Source organism: Panthera onca, chromosome A3 (genome assembly GCF_046562875.1).
Source record: "Panthera onca isolate mPanOnc1 chromosome A3, mPanOnc1 haplotype 2, whole genome shotgun sequence".
In the NCBI taxonomy this organism is placed as follows: domain Eukaryota; kingdom Metazoa; phylum Chordata; class Mammalia; order Carnivora; family Felidae; genus Panthera; species Panthera onca.
The window spans coordinates 16,314,185-16,327,093 of NC_138341.1; the positions used below are offsets into that span (position 1 = coordinate 16,314,185).

At 49.1% G+C, this 12,909-nt stretch overlaps 1 protein-coding gene across 12 annotated transcripts in view; it reads left to right on the plus strand.

Annotated features, from left to right (window-relative positions):
- Positions 1-12,909, plus strand: part of LOC132689692 (uncharacterized) — a 157,388-nt gene that overhangs the window by 119,942 nt on the left and 24,537 nt on the right. Inside the window, exon 12 of one of the 12 annotated variants that reach the window (XR_014137391.1) lies at positions 8,146-8,311. The exons of 10 other annotated variants lie outside the window; for them this stretch is intronic. Coding sequence is in view for 1 of the 2 variants with exons in the window: in XM_081795173.1 (XP_081651299.1) it covers positions 6,410-6,426 (17 nt within the window). In the remaining variant the exon portion in view is untranslated. Of the gene's footprint in view, positions 1-6,409; positions 8,126-8,145; positions 8,312-12,909 lie in introns of those variants that run through there. One more of the 12 variants, XM_081795173.1, reaches the window with a different exon arrangement.

A 12,909-nucleotide genomic window follows, 5' to 3' on the forward strand; every position in this document is an offset into this window, starting at 1 on the left:
GACACCAAAAATAAAGTTGGGTGAGTAATTAAGGAAATATGTTCTGGACATTAAAGGGAATGACAGAATCAGATTTCCATGTTAGACACTGTTGGCTCTAGACAAGTTACTTAATGCCCCTGGAAAACTGGGACGACCATACATACCTACCTTTACGTAAGGTTGGTGTAAAGACAAAACGAGATAACGTCAACACAGTGTGCCTGGCACATAGAAGTTGTTAATACCACTGGTGTCATCATTGTTATTATGAAAATGACATCGTATATGTCACCAGATATGGTTTGGGAGACCATGTAGACCTGGATTTTAAGCGCACTTTGCTGTTTATAGCTTGTGAAAGTGAAGCTATTCAGTCTTTCTGAATCTCAGTTTCCCCACCTATAGTCCACATAGAAACCACAATATGTTACTATGGGTTTGTTCTAACACTATTAACACCATTTTGCACAAAGTAAGTAATTAGAGATGAATTCCTGATGATGATGATGATGATGGTGGTTGTGGTAACAGGAGGGACCCCTCTGTAGTCGTCAGAACCCAAAGGCCTTTAGAAATCATCTGGTTCAACCATTTCATTGTACAGATGGGAGTGTTGTGGTCTGCAGAAGTGGTACGTGTGACTGGCCTCAGGCCACCCTGGGGGTAGCAGCCTGAGGAACCAGCTGAGGCATCAGGCTAGTGGGCCTCTAGCTGGGAAGGCCTTCTTCACTTTGACGCTGCCCCTTGGACCTTGCAAGACGGTGGTGCCACACACACCTTTCGTTATATAAAATAAATGTGTGGATGTCTGCTCCCATTGTTCATCCCTGCAACCCAGGCTCCTAGTGACTTTGTGAAGAGGAGACAAAGGAGGAGGGTGTCACTGGGCTACTTCCCTGCTGGATGCAGCAGTGGCTTGGCTGGCTTGTGCAGGGCTACACTGACCCCATCACCTGCAAAACCTCCACTCATTATGAGGCCTGAGTAGATGCTGCCTTTAAATTAGTGGCAGAGGAAAAAACTAAGGGGAGGCCAGGCCTCCCCATATCTTGGGTCCTGAACGTTACAGAAACTTATTGCTACTTTTGGCGATTGACGAGGTAGGTAAGGGCTGCTGTCCCATGAGATGTTCAGATGGTTCTCAAGGAGTAGCAAGTTTCTGAAATCAGATAATCGGATAATAAAAATAGCACGTACTTATACAACATTTCATTGTGTCAGACACTACTCTGAGCAACTGACACACAGTGATATCTATCATGTTCACACGGACTCTCTGAAGTAGGTGCTATTATCATCCCCATGTTACATATGAGGAATGGAGATACAGTGACCTCAAAAGGCCACATCCCTGGCTCAGGAGGGAGCTGGAATGAGATCTGGGTGGCTGGACCCTGGAGTCTGTTTTTTTTCCTGTGTCCTCTGTTAGAAGCTGGGACTGAAGGACAAAGCTTCTTCTTTCCCCTGGGGGAGATCTGGGCTGAATGCTGGGAAATTGTAAGCGTGGACATTTCTCCCAGCAGAGAGGAAAGCCCTGGAGCTCCACGGTGTGGCTGGGCTGCGCGGAAAGGCACTTGCTCTGCATTCCACGGCGGCCATGTGCAGTTGCTCAGAGAGCCTCTGGGGAGCATCATTAATCATGATGTGGCCCCTCATGGGGACCGGCTGTACCTCGCCCAGCCTCTCTCCTCTCACTTGCTAAATTCTCACTGAGAGAGGGGCCATGGCTTTCCTTTGGTGGGTAGGCTCCTAGCATTCTTGAAGGTTTGTAGTTGGGACCAATTCTGACCCAAAGTTGATCTACAAGGTTTTGCTGCCCCACCCCCCGCCTCTGCCAAGGACCTGGGACCCAGTCACAGGCTACAGGGGGGACCAGATGTGTGAAAGCCAGGCTGGCCACACAGCCAGGAGAGGAGAGGGCTGATGGTTCAGAGGACTGGAAGGGCCTTGCAGGTTGGGGGTCTGGGGTCAGAGAAGACTTCCCAGAGGAAGAGGAAAGACAAGATGTGGCATGTCACTGGGAAAGGGGGGGGAGGGGGTCCTGTTGGCAAAGCCCTGGGGGCCACATTTGCTGAGCCCTTTTCCTCATGTGTCAGGAGGGCTGAACATCACCCCCCAGGGTAGATTTATTTCTTCATCTCCTGTGCTCAGTTCACCCTGGCCTCTCTGTGTACCCCATGGGACAGGGCCCCAAAGCACATGGTAGGCAAGCTAAAGACAAGTAACCAGCTGGCTCCCCGCTGGGACCTTAGTGCCCGGCAGAGCACCTGGAGCAGCAGGCTGGACAAGCCTGGAGGGCTTCGGTGTGGCCTTCACCTTGTCCTAGGCAAGGCTCTCCTGAGACTGCAGAGCCTCTGGATTTGTGTCTAGGCAGGGACACTGGCCCGCCCTGGTGATGCTGCATCGTCCTTCAGGACCCCACCTGCAGCCTAGGCCTTAGGGAGCCCTCAGCCCCCTTCCCGCCCACCCCCTCCCACCACGTGGGATGGGGGAGATGCAGGGAAGTGTCAGCAGGAAGTCTCAGCGCTGACCTGCATTGACCTCAGAGCAAGCACATGGCATTTCCTGGGAGCTAGGCCATGAAAATAAGAAGGCCCCTCCCTTCTCCCTAAGGAAAGACCACAGAAAATTCGGGGTGCCCTCTGTCCTCTTCCTCTTCAGAGTCTGTGAGTCCTGGGGGAGGGGCACCATCAGGAAGCACATATCCTAAGGGATTTTCAGTTTGATTTTCTGTCTGTGGGCAGCTGGAAAAGCCAGTGAGGCATTCCCGTCCCAGTGGGCAATGGATCCCCTTCTCTCTGGCCGAGAGCAGACCTGAATCCAACCTGACGGTCCTGCCCCAGCCAGGGTGGTGACAGGGGGCGGGAGTGGCTAGATTCTCAGGGGTCCCTGGGCCTGAATCGTAACCTCTCCTGGGGCTGTTTTATATTCTCACCTCCAGGTTTTTATTTTGTTTAGAATCGCTCACATTATACTTCAGCACTTAATTCAACAGCCATAGAAAATATTGCTCTTTTTACTTTTTTTCATCTTTTTGACCTAAGATCATGTTGGTGCCAATTTCCTTTAAAATAACTCATTACCTGCGGGCCATTGGCGTGAAATCCCAGCGGTAGCCCCCACTGACCCTCTCTCTGTAATTCCAAGGCCTCCCCTTGCTCACCCTCCCCTTGGGGAGCCTTGGCCTCTGTGTTTATACACTAATGTTTTTTCTCACACATTCATTGTGCGGCTTTCCTTAATTTGGTGTCCCACCGGGTGCCGGCGGGAGGCCACTCAAACATTATGTCAGTGATCTCAAAATTGAACCCCAGGGCTTTCTTCTGCCAGTGGCCGGAGCAGATGTGTGGCACACTTTATTAACTCAAGTACCCACGAGTTGAAAATTTCATTAGTTTGAGGGGAGGGCTAAGTCCCATCCAGAGACCTGGTCTGGACAGATTCTTTGTGTCAACCTGACCCCTAGCAAAACGGATTATTGTTCTAAGTGAGACAAGTGACCTAATGTTCTGCCTGTTACGCACACATGGTCTGTAACCTTTTAAAATATGAGTGTGGGAAAAGAGCGCATTCTGCCACATCCCTGACCGCAAATTCCTGACAGGTGGCAGCCAGGCTCTTAGCAACCCACAAGGAGCCTGGAATTATGGAGGGGCCACGGTGGTTTCCTTAGGCCAGGTATGGGCCAGGTCAGGAGACGGACGGCTAGGGGGAAGGAGCCCATGGAGGCAGAACCTCGGCCTCCAGTGCCACCCTGTGACAGGCCAGGGCACAGCCTTAGCCTGGTAGTGGGCTGGGAAGGGCCCAGAAGCAGCCCACCTCCCATGCCCCCACGGCATGGGTCACGGGTCGGTCGTAGGCTAGGACCAGGGCTGGGAGCAGTAGATTTCCAGTAGCACTGGCGGGGGTGGGGGTGGTTAGGGGGACGGAGAGGGGGTGTGGGGAGCTCTGCCGTGGAATACTGGAGACTGACTAATGGGGAAGCACTGGTTTTTCTCTTGTAAAAAACATTTACCAAGGCTCCATGCCGAATGTTGGGTGCAGCCACATCCCTGCTGAGAATACTCCGTACAAACCCACCAGCCCCCCTGGGTCCCCTTCTCTCCCTCTGTTCTAAGTGACCTCATGTTCTGCCTGTTAGGCGCACATGGTCTGTAACCTTTCAAAACACCAGTGAAGGAGAACAGCATCTTCTGCCACATCCCTGACCACAAATTCCTGTCTGGTGGCAGCTGGGCTCTGTGGAGAGAAGGAAGGACATGCTCAGCTGAGTTCACCTCCTGAGGCCTCCACAGCAAGGTCCCCAGCTGGGGCCTGGGGAGGAAGGAGGGGTGCTCTGACTGTGGCCCGGGCGTATGCAATGGTAGGGGACCAAGGGTGGGTGAATCACCAGGTTGGCCTGGGAGATACCATCTCCATGCAGTGTGTGGCTGGAGAAGAAAATCAGTTATAACCAAGGGACTTGGGTAGGGCTCCCAAGGGAGGAAGGCCTGAAGAGGCTTCAACAGACCAGAAGAATGGGCCAAGGAGGGCCCTGAGAAGGAAGGGGACAAGGTGTGGGTCTTGACGGGAGTTTTGGGGGGTGCTAAGAGGTGGCTAAGATTATCCATAGCATATTTTCTCTGGATTGTGCTTATGGTACAGACATAGCGCAGTTCTTGGGCTGAGAGAGATTTCCACTTAGGTCTCCGGTGGGGCCTGCTATGGAGATGTACCCTTTGATGATCCCAGCTCCTGTAGCTGCATAGGAATGCCTGGAGACCTAGGGACACAGCCCCCAGGCCTGGGCTTGGCTCTCCCCAGAGTCTCTGTGACCTGGCCTCCCAGAGAGCTGAGGAGAGGGCCGCCCTGGCCCCTACCTTCTGACAGACACAAAGCAGAGCTGGTTGTAAAAACTTAATTAAATGAAATATTTTAACAAGAAATTCCAAGAACAGAATGCCCTTCTCGTCAGCAAGCCCTCACAGAAATAAAAGCTGACAGGAAGCGTGTGTTCTGCCCGACAAGAGAAAGTTTCTGCAAGAATCAAGATAGTGCAGGGAGTTGGCCTGAGCTGGACCAGCATGTGAGCCAGGCTCGTTCCTGAAGTCAGAGCCCACAAGGGGAAGGGTCACTGATCTGGGAAAGTATGGACTCCTGAGGATCCTTTTTCCATTTGACGCACCTTTACTGAGCATCTGTCACGTGCCAGGCAGTGTGCAAGCCTGCGTGTGCAGTGCTGTCAGCCCTCACCAGATGCTCCTGTGCTTCTGTGAGAGGGATATTTTTATAAGATGAAGAACGGGAGTCTTGGAGGTTATGTGACTTCTTAGCCTTGGGTCAGAGCTGGAATGAGAACCTGGTCCTCCTGATTCTCAAGGTCCAGGCTCCTTTTGATGTGACTTGCCCTTTCTACCACAATGGAATTGCTGCCTGGCTAGAAGCATGGCCACATCCAGGGCTGGGGAATGCCATCATGGCTTCCCTTGGGGGAGCACAACCAAAATCTGTCCCCAAAGTGGACAGAGGAACCTCATCCCCACTCTGAGGAGAGGGCCTGAAGACCAGAGTGACCCAGGCTGGGGCTGCTTGAAGTGTGGTGGCATCCCAGCTCGTGTCAGGTGGAGTGGGCCTCCGTTGTGGGCAGACAGGTGATCAAAGCCAGAGCTGTCTGGTCTTAGAAGGCTTCCTTGAGAAAACCTTGACTATTTCCACAGTGGGTCAGGGAGGGTGTTTCAGGCACAGGGCAAGGAGTAAGAACCGCCGGAGGCAGGTGGCAAAGCATGATGCATAGCCACGGGGGCGGGAGGAGCCTTCGCTGGAGGCGAGAGTGGAGCCTGAATCAGTGACTGACTCTCCAAGGAAAACTTGCTCTCATGTATGTGTCCGTGATGATGAGGTGACAGTAAGCATCTCCTGCTCCTCTGTCAGTCTTGGCCTCTGTGAGGAAAATGTTCAATGTATGCACACCAAGCAACTTGCTTGATTGCCCTTGATTGGTTATTTCCCGGACTGGAAGTATTTCTGTAACAATAGAACCAAATCCTTCTTGCTACAAGGTGGGTTTACCACATACAGGATTCCAGTAGCCTCAGTAGGACTTGGCTTGGTACCAACATGACTATGGGTGAAGCACACTCCATAAAAAACGTGAAATTGGCAACGAAGATTCATTTTAGGTACAGTGGTTCACTGGAGAAGAGGAAACTGCTTTCCAAGAGCATTACCCACCAGGTTCTCATATATTGTAAATTTCAAATACACTTTGATTTATCAAAGTGAATACCCAAATCTTATTTAACCTAGTAAATGTGTATGTAAACTGAGGCAAGGCTGTAACTGGCTCAGAAATCAGCTTACAACCTAGGTGACTTTTTTTTTTTTTTGCAGCAGAAAATTGCCTGCAAATTCTATCCTCTACCATCTCCCATCTGTTTTCTTCCTTTAGGCACAGAAAAGGAATAGGCAGAGAATGTTCTACCAGGAACTTGAATCCCCAGGACCCAACTCTTACAGCAAAACCAAAGACTTTACTAATTTCCCCTGAGCAGGGTTCTCATCGTGACCTCTTAGGAGGAAGCAAGTACACGGGGGCCTGCCTTTACCAATCCACTTTGTCCCAGGAAAATTGTGTGCAGAGTTTTTGATAAGAAGATTCTTTAAAAAACATGGTAGGATGAGTCATTGCCTTGTTTTATTTGTGAAGAGTGAAAAAAAATTATTTTAAAGCTGGCTGCATGCACTTGGAACCTGCTGGCCTAAAAGGAAGGAAAAATGTTTCCTAGTAAGAAAACTGCTTGTTTTTTTCTTAAGTGAAAATAGGTCAATGGGCCTGTTGGTTATAAAACATGACACCCCACCCCCTTCCTAGATATAACCACAGAAGAGTTGAATTATTTCTCTTTCCACAGTGACAAGAGTCTTCCTCTGCTAGGTAGGATAGACAGGGTTTGAGGACTTGGGGAAAGTTAAAGGGGTGGACAGAGAGAGTGAGAGACCTAGACAGAAGCACATGGCTCACAGGACAGCCATGTGTTAAGAAACCTTAGGAAAGCATGTGAAATGGGGCCCAACTGGTTTATTCAGATGTCAAAGAGGAAGATCTTGAAGGCTGGGTAAGTTGGGCACATCCAGGCTGCCAACACTTGGTTGCAGAGTAAGTTTTAGGCTTGCATTCTGTGTATATAGGATTTGCTTAAAATAGGACACACTGCGGTCATATTCAGGCCACAGTTTGTCAGTATGGGGAGGACCCTAAGGGCAGTGCCTCCAGTTCACAGAAGCAGTTAGGTCAGCAACAGAGATGGAGCAGGAGCCAGGCCTCCTGACAACCATGGAGGAACTTCTGAGTAGAGGTCTCCCCAGAAACCGCCAACTGCCCCACTGGCTGGATGGAGAACTGGGAGACTAGATTTCCACTGGGGCTTCCCAGGACATGGAGGGGTGGTCAGGAGGCAGGAGGCCAGTTCTTGGGGGGACAGGGGCAGTTCCAGGGCTGGGAGCAGTTGTAGAGGAAACAACAGGGCAGTTTTGCCTCACCACCACCCTGAGCAGCCACTGGCAGCTCAGCCTCCTTGGAGGACGTGGATAGTCTCTCTTTGAAGGACTCATGGATTCTAACTCCTTCCTCCCACCATCCAAACGCTTTTGTGAGAGGAAAATGTTAGAAATAAGCCCAATCGACCCTATCAAAGGAGGGACCCAGAGACTCATAACACACTGAAAGGAGGCTTTAATCAACATTCTTGCAAAAGTGGGTGTCAGACAGGCACACCTGGGGCAGTTTCATCAGGCAGCCTGTCTCCAAGCATGCAAGTCCCGCCCCTGGTTCCTCATTGGCTGAGTACTACAGAGGTTACAGCCTTACCCAGAGGTCCCCTATGCCCATGTAAGGCAAAAAAAGTGGTCTGACTGGAACAGAAGTACATTCCCTGAGGCAACACAGAGACTTTCACTCCCTCCTCCCTTTGTTCTTTGGCGCATGCTCATTGCAAAGCCCAAGAAAATCAGCCTCGGAACGGAGAGGGGAAGAACCGGGAAGAGAAATGTCTAAGGGTTTGGGACTCCATTGTGGGGAATGGGGAGGGTTCGTACCTATTTCCAATAGGTTGTAAACCTATTGCTAATTAGAACAGCTTTTATTTGATATTTCTGAAAATGAATCATCTCCCTTATTTCTCACAGAAAAGCCTTCAGTGTCACTTCAGCGAGATGGTTAGTCACTCTACAAACAGTGCATGCCAGTGCTGAGTGAGTAATTTCACAGGACTTCATAGAAGGGAATGATTGCTTCAGCACACTCGGTGGACCCCCAAGAAGGGCTGGGCCCATCATCTCCCCAGCCAGTAAGGTAAAACTTAAACAAAAACTGACAAGGCCTTAGCGGAAGCCCATTGCAAATGGTCTGGTTGATTTCAGGGTTTGGTCTGGGGCAACAACATGGGGCAGCAAGAAATAAGAAAGCAATGCAAGTACATGGCCCGGGTGTGCTTTAGAGATGATTGGAACAGCCTTTGAAGGCTAAGAGACATTGTTTAGAGACATTGTTTACTGGGCCCTGAAGGATTTTCCCAGTATGCATAAAAGAAACAGCAATACAAGGAGATGAGAATCCAGTCCCAGGATCCTCAGGCCTTCACACTTGGCCATCACCAGCTTCCCTGGTTTTCCAGCTTGCAGATGACAGATCCTGGGACTGCTTGTTCTCCATTTACTATGTTCCCATAGTAAATTTCTCATATCCTGTTGGTTCCATTTTTCCTGGAGGACTCTAATATATGTTTCCTTTCCCCTGCCCCTCTCCACCAGGTATAACCTATCCTGAATTTGAGTTTATCATTCACTTTCTTCTGTTTTTAATGTTTATTTATTTTGAGAGAGAGAAAGAGAGTGCATGAATGAGAAGGATAGGGTCAGTGAGAGAGGGAGAGAGAGGATCCCAAGCAGGCTTCATGCTGTCATCACAGAGCCCAAGTGCGGGGCTCGATCCCACAAACTGTGAGATCATGATTCAGCTCAGCTGAAATCAAGAGTCAAACGCTTAACTGAGTCACTCAGGTGCCCCTATTATTCACTTTCTTTAAAACTATAATCCTAGAAAATAAATTATGTGGTTTTAGTTGATTTTAACTTTATTAAAGGGGTATTGTGCTGTGTTTAATCTCCTGAGACTTACCTTTCATTCCATATTATATCTGCAAAATCCTTTTAAATAGTTGTGTATAATTATAACTACACATCATTCATTTTTACTTCTGCCAATAGGACACTATTAATTTATCCACTCTCTGCCAGGCACTTGATATACATTATCTCATTTAATCTCCATTACATCCCTCTGAATGAGAGGAAACCACTTTCTACTACTGCTCTGAATAGCTCAACCTGTTCTTCCATTTTAAAGATGAAACTAGAAAAACCAAGTAACTTTCTTGAGGTTGCAGAACTCATGAATGGTAAAGCCTGAATTTGGCTCCAGTGCTTAGGCTTTGTGTGAAAAGAGGGAAATACAGGCTGCCCCAGGATTCCCTGATTCAGCTGAGTAGAGCTATAGGCAACACTTTACCCTATTCTTGCTGTTGTTTCTATGATCATCTAGTACATCATGTAATTCCAGAAATGTTCTAATGACCACAGGGCCCGGCCAACCAGCACAGCCCCACTATAAATGGCTCCTGGAGCTGTTCTGGCCTCCCCACTGCTCTAGAGGGACATACATGTCAGCCTGAGTGGATCCCACTTGATGGAAAAGCAGAGAAGCAGTGGAGTTCACTTGGGGAGCCAGGGGGAGTTGGTGAAGTTGGGTGGTTTGCTGATTACCCTTCCTTTAGGCTACTCTCTAGTTTAGAGTCTAAACTCTAAATACCTCTTCTTAGTGCAGCTTAGTGCATGCTGCATAGCCACAGCCCTAGCCATAGCTTAAAAACAAGGGTGAGGACATGAATCTACAGGTCATGGACCAGGCCACCTCCAAGGCCTGAGTTGTTCCTCTCACCTGAAACTGGGCCTCAGTGGTGCTAGTTGAGGGTGTAAAATTGACGCAAAGGTCAGATCTTAGTGCGTTAGTGTCCCTGGTATCACTGACCTGAAGCACTGCTCAGACCTAAAGAAGGTACGAGCCAGTTTGTATAGGAGGAGAAGGGCAGAGCCCTCTCCTCACAGAAACATGTGTATCTACCCTACCAACTTTTATGAGGAATTGGAATGTTTTTTTGTTGGTGACCCCCGAACCAACCCACCAACAAATGGAGTGCTATGAAGGGAGTTGTAGCTGACCTCTTAATGTGAAACAGCAAGACAGAGAGATGAGCTAAGAGGCAGGGTCTGTTTCTGCACGTTTATCTCTGGTTATTAGACATTTTTAGAGGGAACATCTGTTTGTCCACTCTGGTTCCCATATTGCAGGCTCTATTTGAGGGCCAGCTTGGTCCCTTCTCTGACTTAATGGGGACTAAGTCATCAATTAGGGCCAGGAAGGGGACCTAGAATAAGAAGTCAAGGGGGCTTTGCTCAGCTCACTGATAAAGGGCCATTGGGCTCTTCAACTAACCAGCCTTCAAGTGAAAAGCAAAAAAAAAAAAAATGGAGTTAGCTTTAAATGCATCTGGTGGGGCCCACTCCCAGTTAACCCATTAATTACAATATTGTGGGGACAGCATGACTACTCCAAGCAGATACTGGGAGTCAAACTAAAGCACACAGCTTGATCATGCTTCCAAAGTTCCAGGGCCCCAGGCTGGGCTCCATTATTTCATTTCTCCTTTGGTTTGAAAGGTTGGTTTTACAGAAAGAATATCTATGTTTATAGTAGGATTTTCCACATCATCTGATAGCATTTTTGGTTGTTTTTTGAGAGAAGGAGAAAGAATGCTCTCATGTATGCTCTAAGGGGGGAGGGGCAGAGGCAGAGGGAGAGAGAGAAAATCTTAAGCACACTCCACACCTAGTGTGGAGCCTGACCCAAGGATCAATTTGAGGAGTGTGAGATCATGACCTGAGCTCAAATCAAGAGTTGGATGCTTTACCAACTGAGCCACCCAGGCATCTTCATAGTATGTTTTTCAAAGATTATTACTCCATAAGTACAGGGTTTCTATTTGGGATGATGAAAAAGTTTTGGAAATAGTGATAGCTGTGCAACATTGTGAATGTAATTAATGCTACTGAGTGTACACTTAAAAATGGTTAAAATGGCAACTTTCATGTTACATATATTTCACCACAATTAAAAAATTGCAGTAAAATATTTCATTCTTCCATAATTTGGCTATTGTTGAAAGCGTTGTTATAAACATTGGGGTTCATGTGCCTAAATGCCCACCAACTGATGAATGGATAAAGAAGATGTAGTTTATTATAGACAATGGAATACTACTTGGCAATGAGAAGAATGAAATCTGGCCATTTGCAGTAATGTGGATGGAACTGGAGGGTATTATGCTAAGTGAAATAAGTCAGACAGAGAAAGGCAGATACCATATGTTTTCACTCGTATGTGGATCCTGAGAAACTTAACAGAAGACCATGGGGGAGGGGAAGGGGGAAAAAGTTACAGAGAGGGAGAGGGGCAAACTATAAGAGACTCCTAAATATTGAGAACAAACTGAGGGTTGATGGGGTGGGGCAGAGGGGAAAGTGGGTGATGGACATTGAGGAGAGCACCTGTTGGGATGAGCACTGGGTGTTTTATGGAAACCAATTTGACAAAAGACTGTATTTCATAAAAAATATTCCATTCTTTTTTTTCTTCTCACAATAAATTTAAATTACTTCTTAAGAAAAAAGTTAGGCCAGAGGGAAGATGGCGGCGTAGGAGGACGCTGGGCTCACCGTGCGTCCTGCTGATCACTTAGATTCCACCTACACCTGCCTAAATAACCCAAAAAACCGCCAGAGGATTAGCAGAACGGAGTCTCCGGAGTCAAGCGCAGACTAGAGGCCCACGGAAGAGGGTAGGAAGGGCGGCGAGGCAGTGCGCGCTCCACGGATTGGCGGGAGGGAGCCGGGGCGGAGGGGCGGCTCGCCGGCCAAGCAGAGCCCCCGAGTCTGGCTGGCAAAAGCGGAGGGGCCGGACGGACTGTGTTCGACAGCAAGCGCGACTTAGCGTCTGGGAGGTCATAAGTTAACAGCTCTGCTCGGAAAGCGGGAAGGCTGGGGGACAAAGGGAGGGAGAGTTGCTGAGCCCCCGGAAGGCAGAGCTCAGCTTGGCGGGGAACAAAGGCGCTCGCCAGCGCCATCTCCCCCGCCCATCCCCCAGCCAAAATCCCAAAGGGAACCAGTTCCTGCCAGGGAACTTGCTCGCTCGGCACAAACACCCAACTCTGTGCTTCTGCGGAGCCAAACCCTCCGGCAGCGGATCTGACTCCCTCCCGCTGCCACAGGGCCCCTCCTGAAGTGGATCACCTAAGTAGAAGCGAGCTAAGCCTGCCCCTCCTGCCCCCGTGCACCTTGCCTACCCACCCCAGCTAATACGCCAGATCCCCAGCACCACAAGCCTGGCAGTGTGCAAGTAGCCCAGACGGGCCACGCCACTCCACAGTGAATCCCGCCCCTAGGAGAGGGGAAGAGAAGGCACACACCAGTCTGCCTGTGGCCCCAGCGGTGGGCTGGGGCAGACATCAGGTCGGACTGCGGCCCCGCCCACCAACTCCAGTTATACACCACAGCACAGGGGAAGTGCCCTGCAGGTCCTCACCACTCCAGGGACTATCCAAAATGACCAAACGGAAGAATTCCCCTCAGAAGAATCTCCAGGAAATAACAACAGCCAATGAGCTGATCAAAAAGGATTTAAATAATATAACAGAAAGTGAATTTAGAATAATAGTCATAAAATTAATCGCTGGGCTTGAAAACAGTATAGAGGACAGCAGAGAATCTCTTGCTACAGAGATCAAGGGACTAAGGAACAGTCACGAGGAGCTGAAAAGTGCTTTAAACGAAATGCAA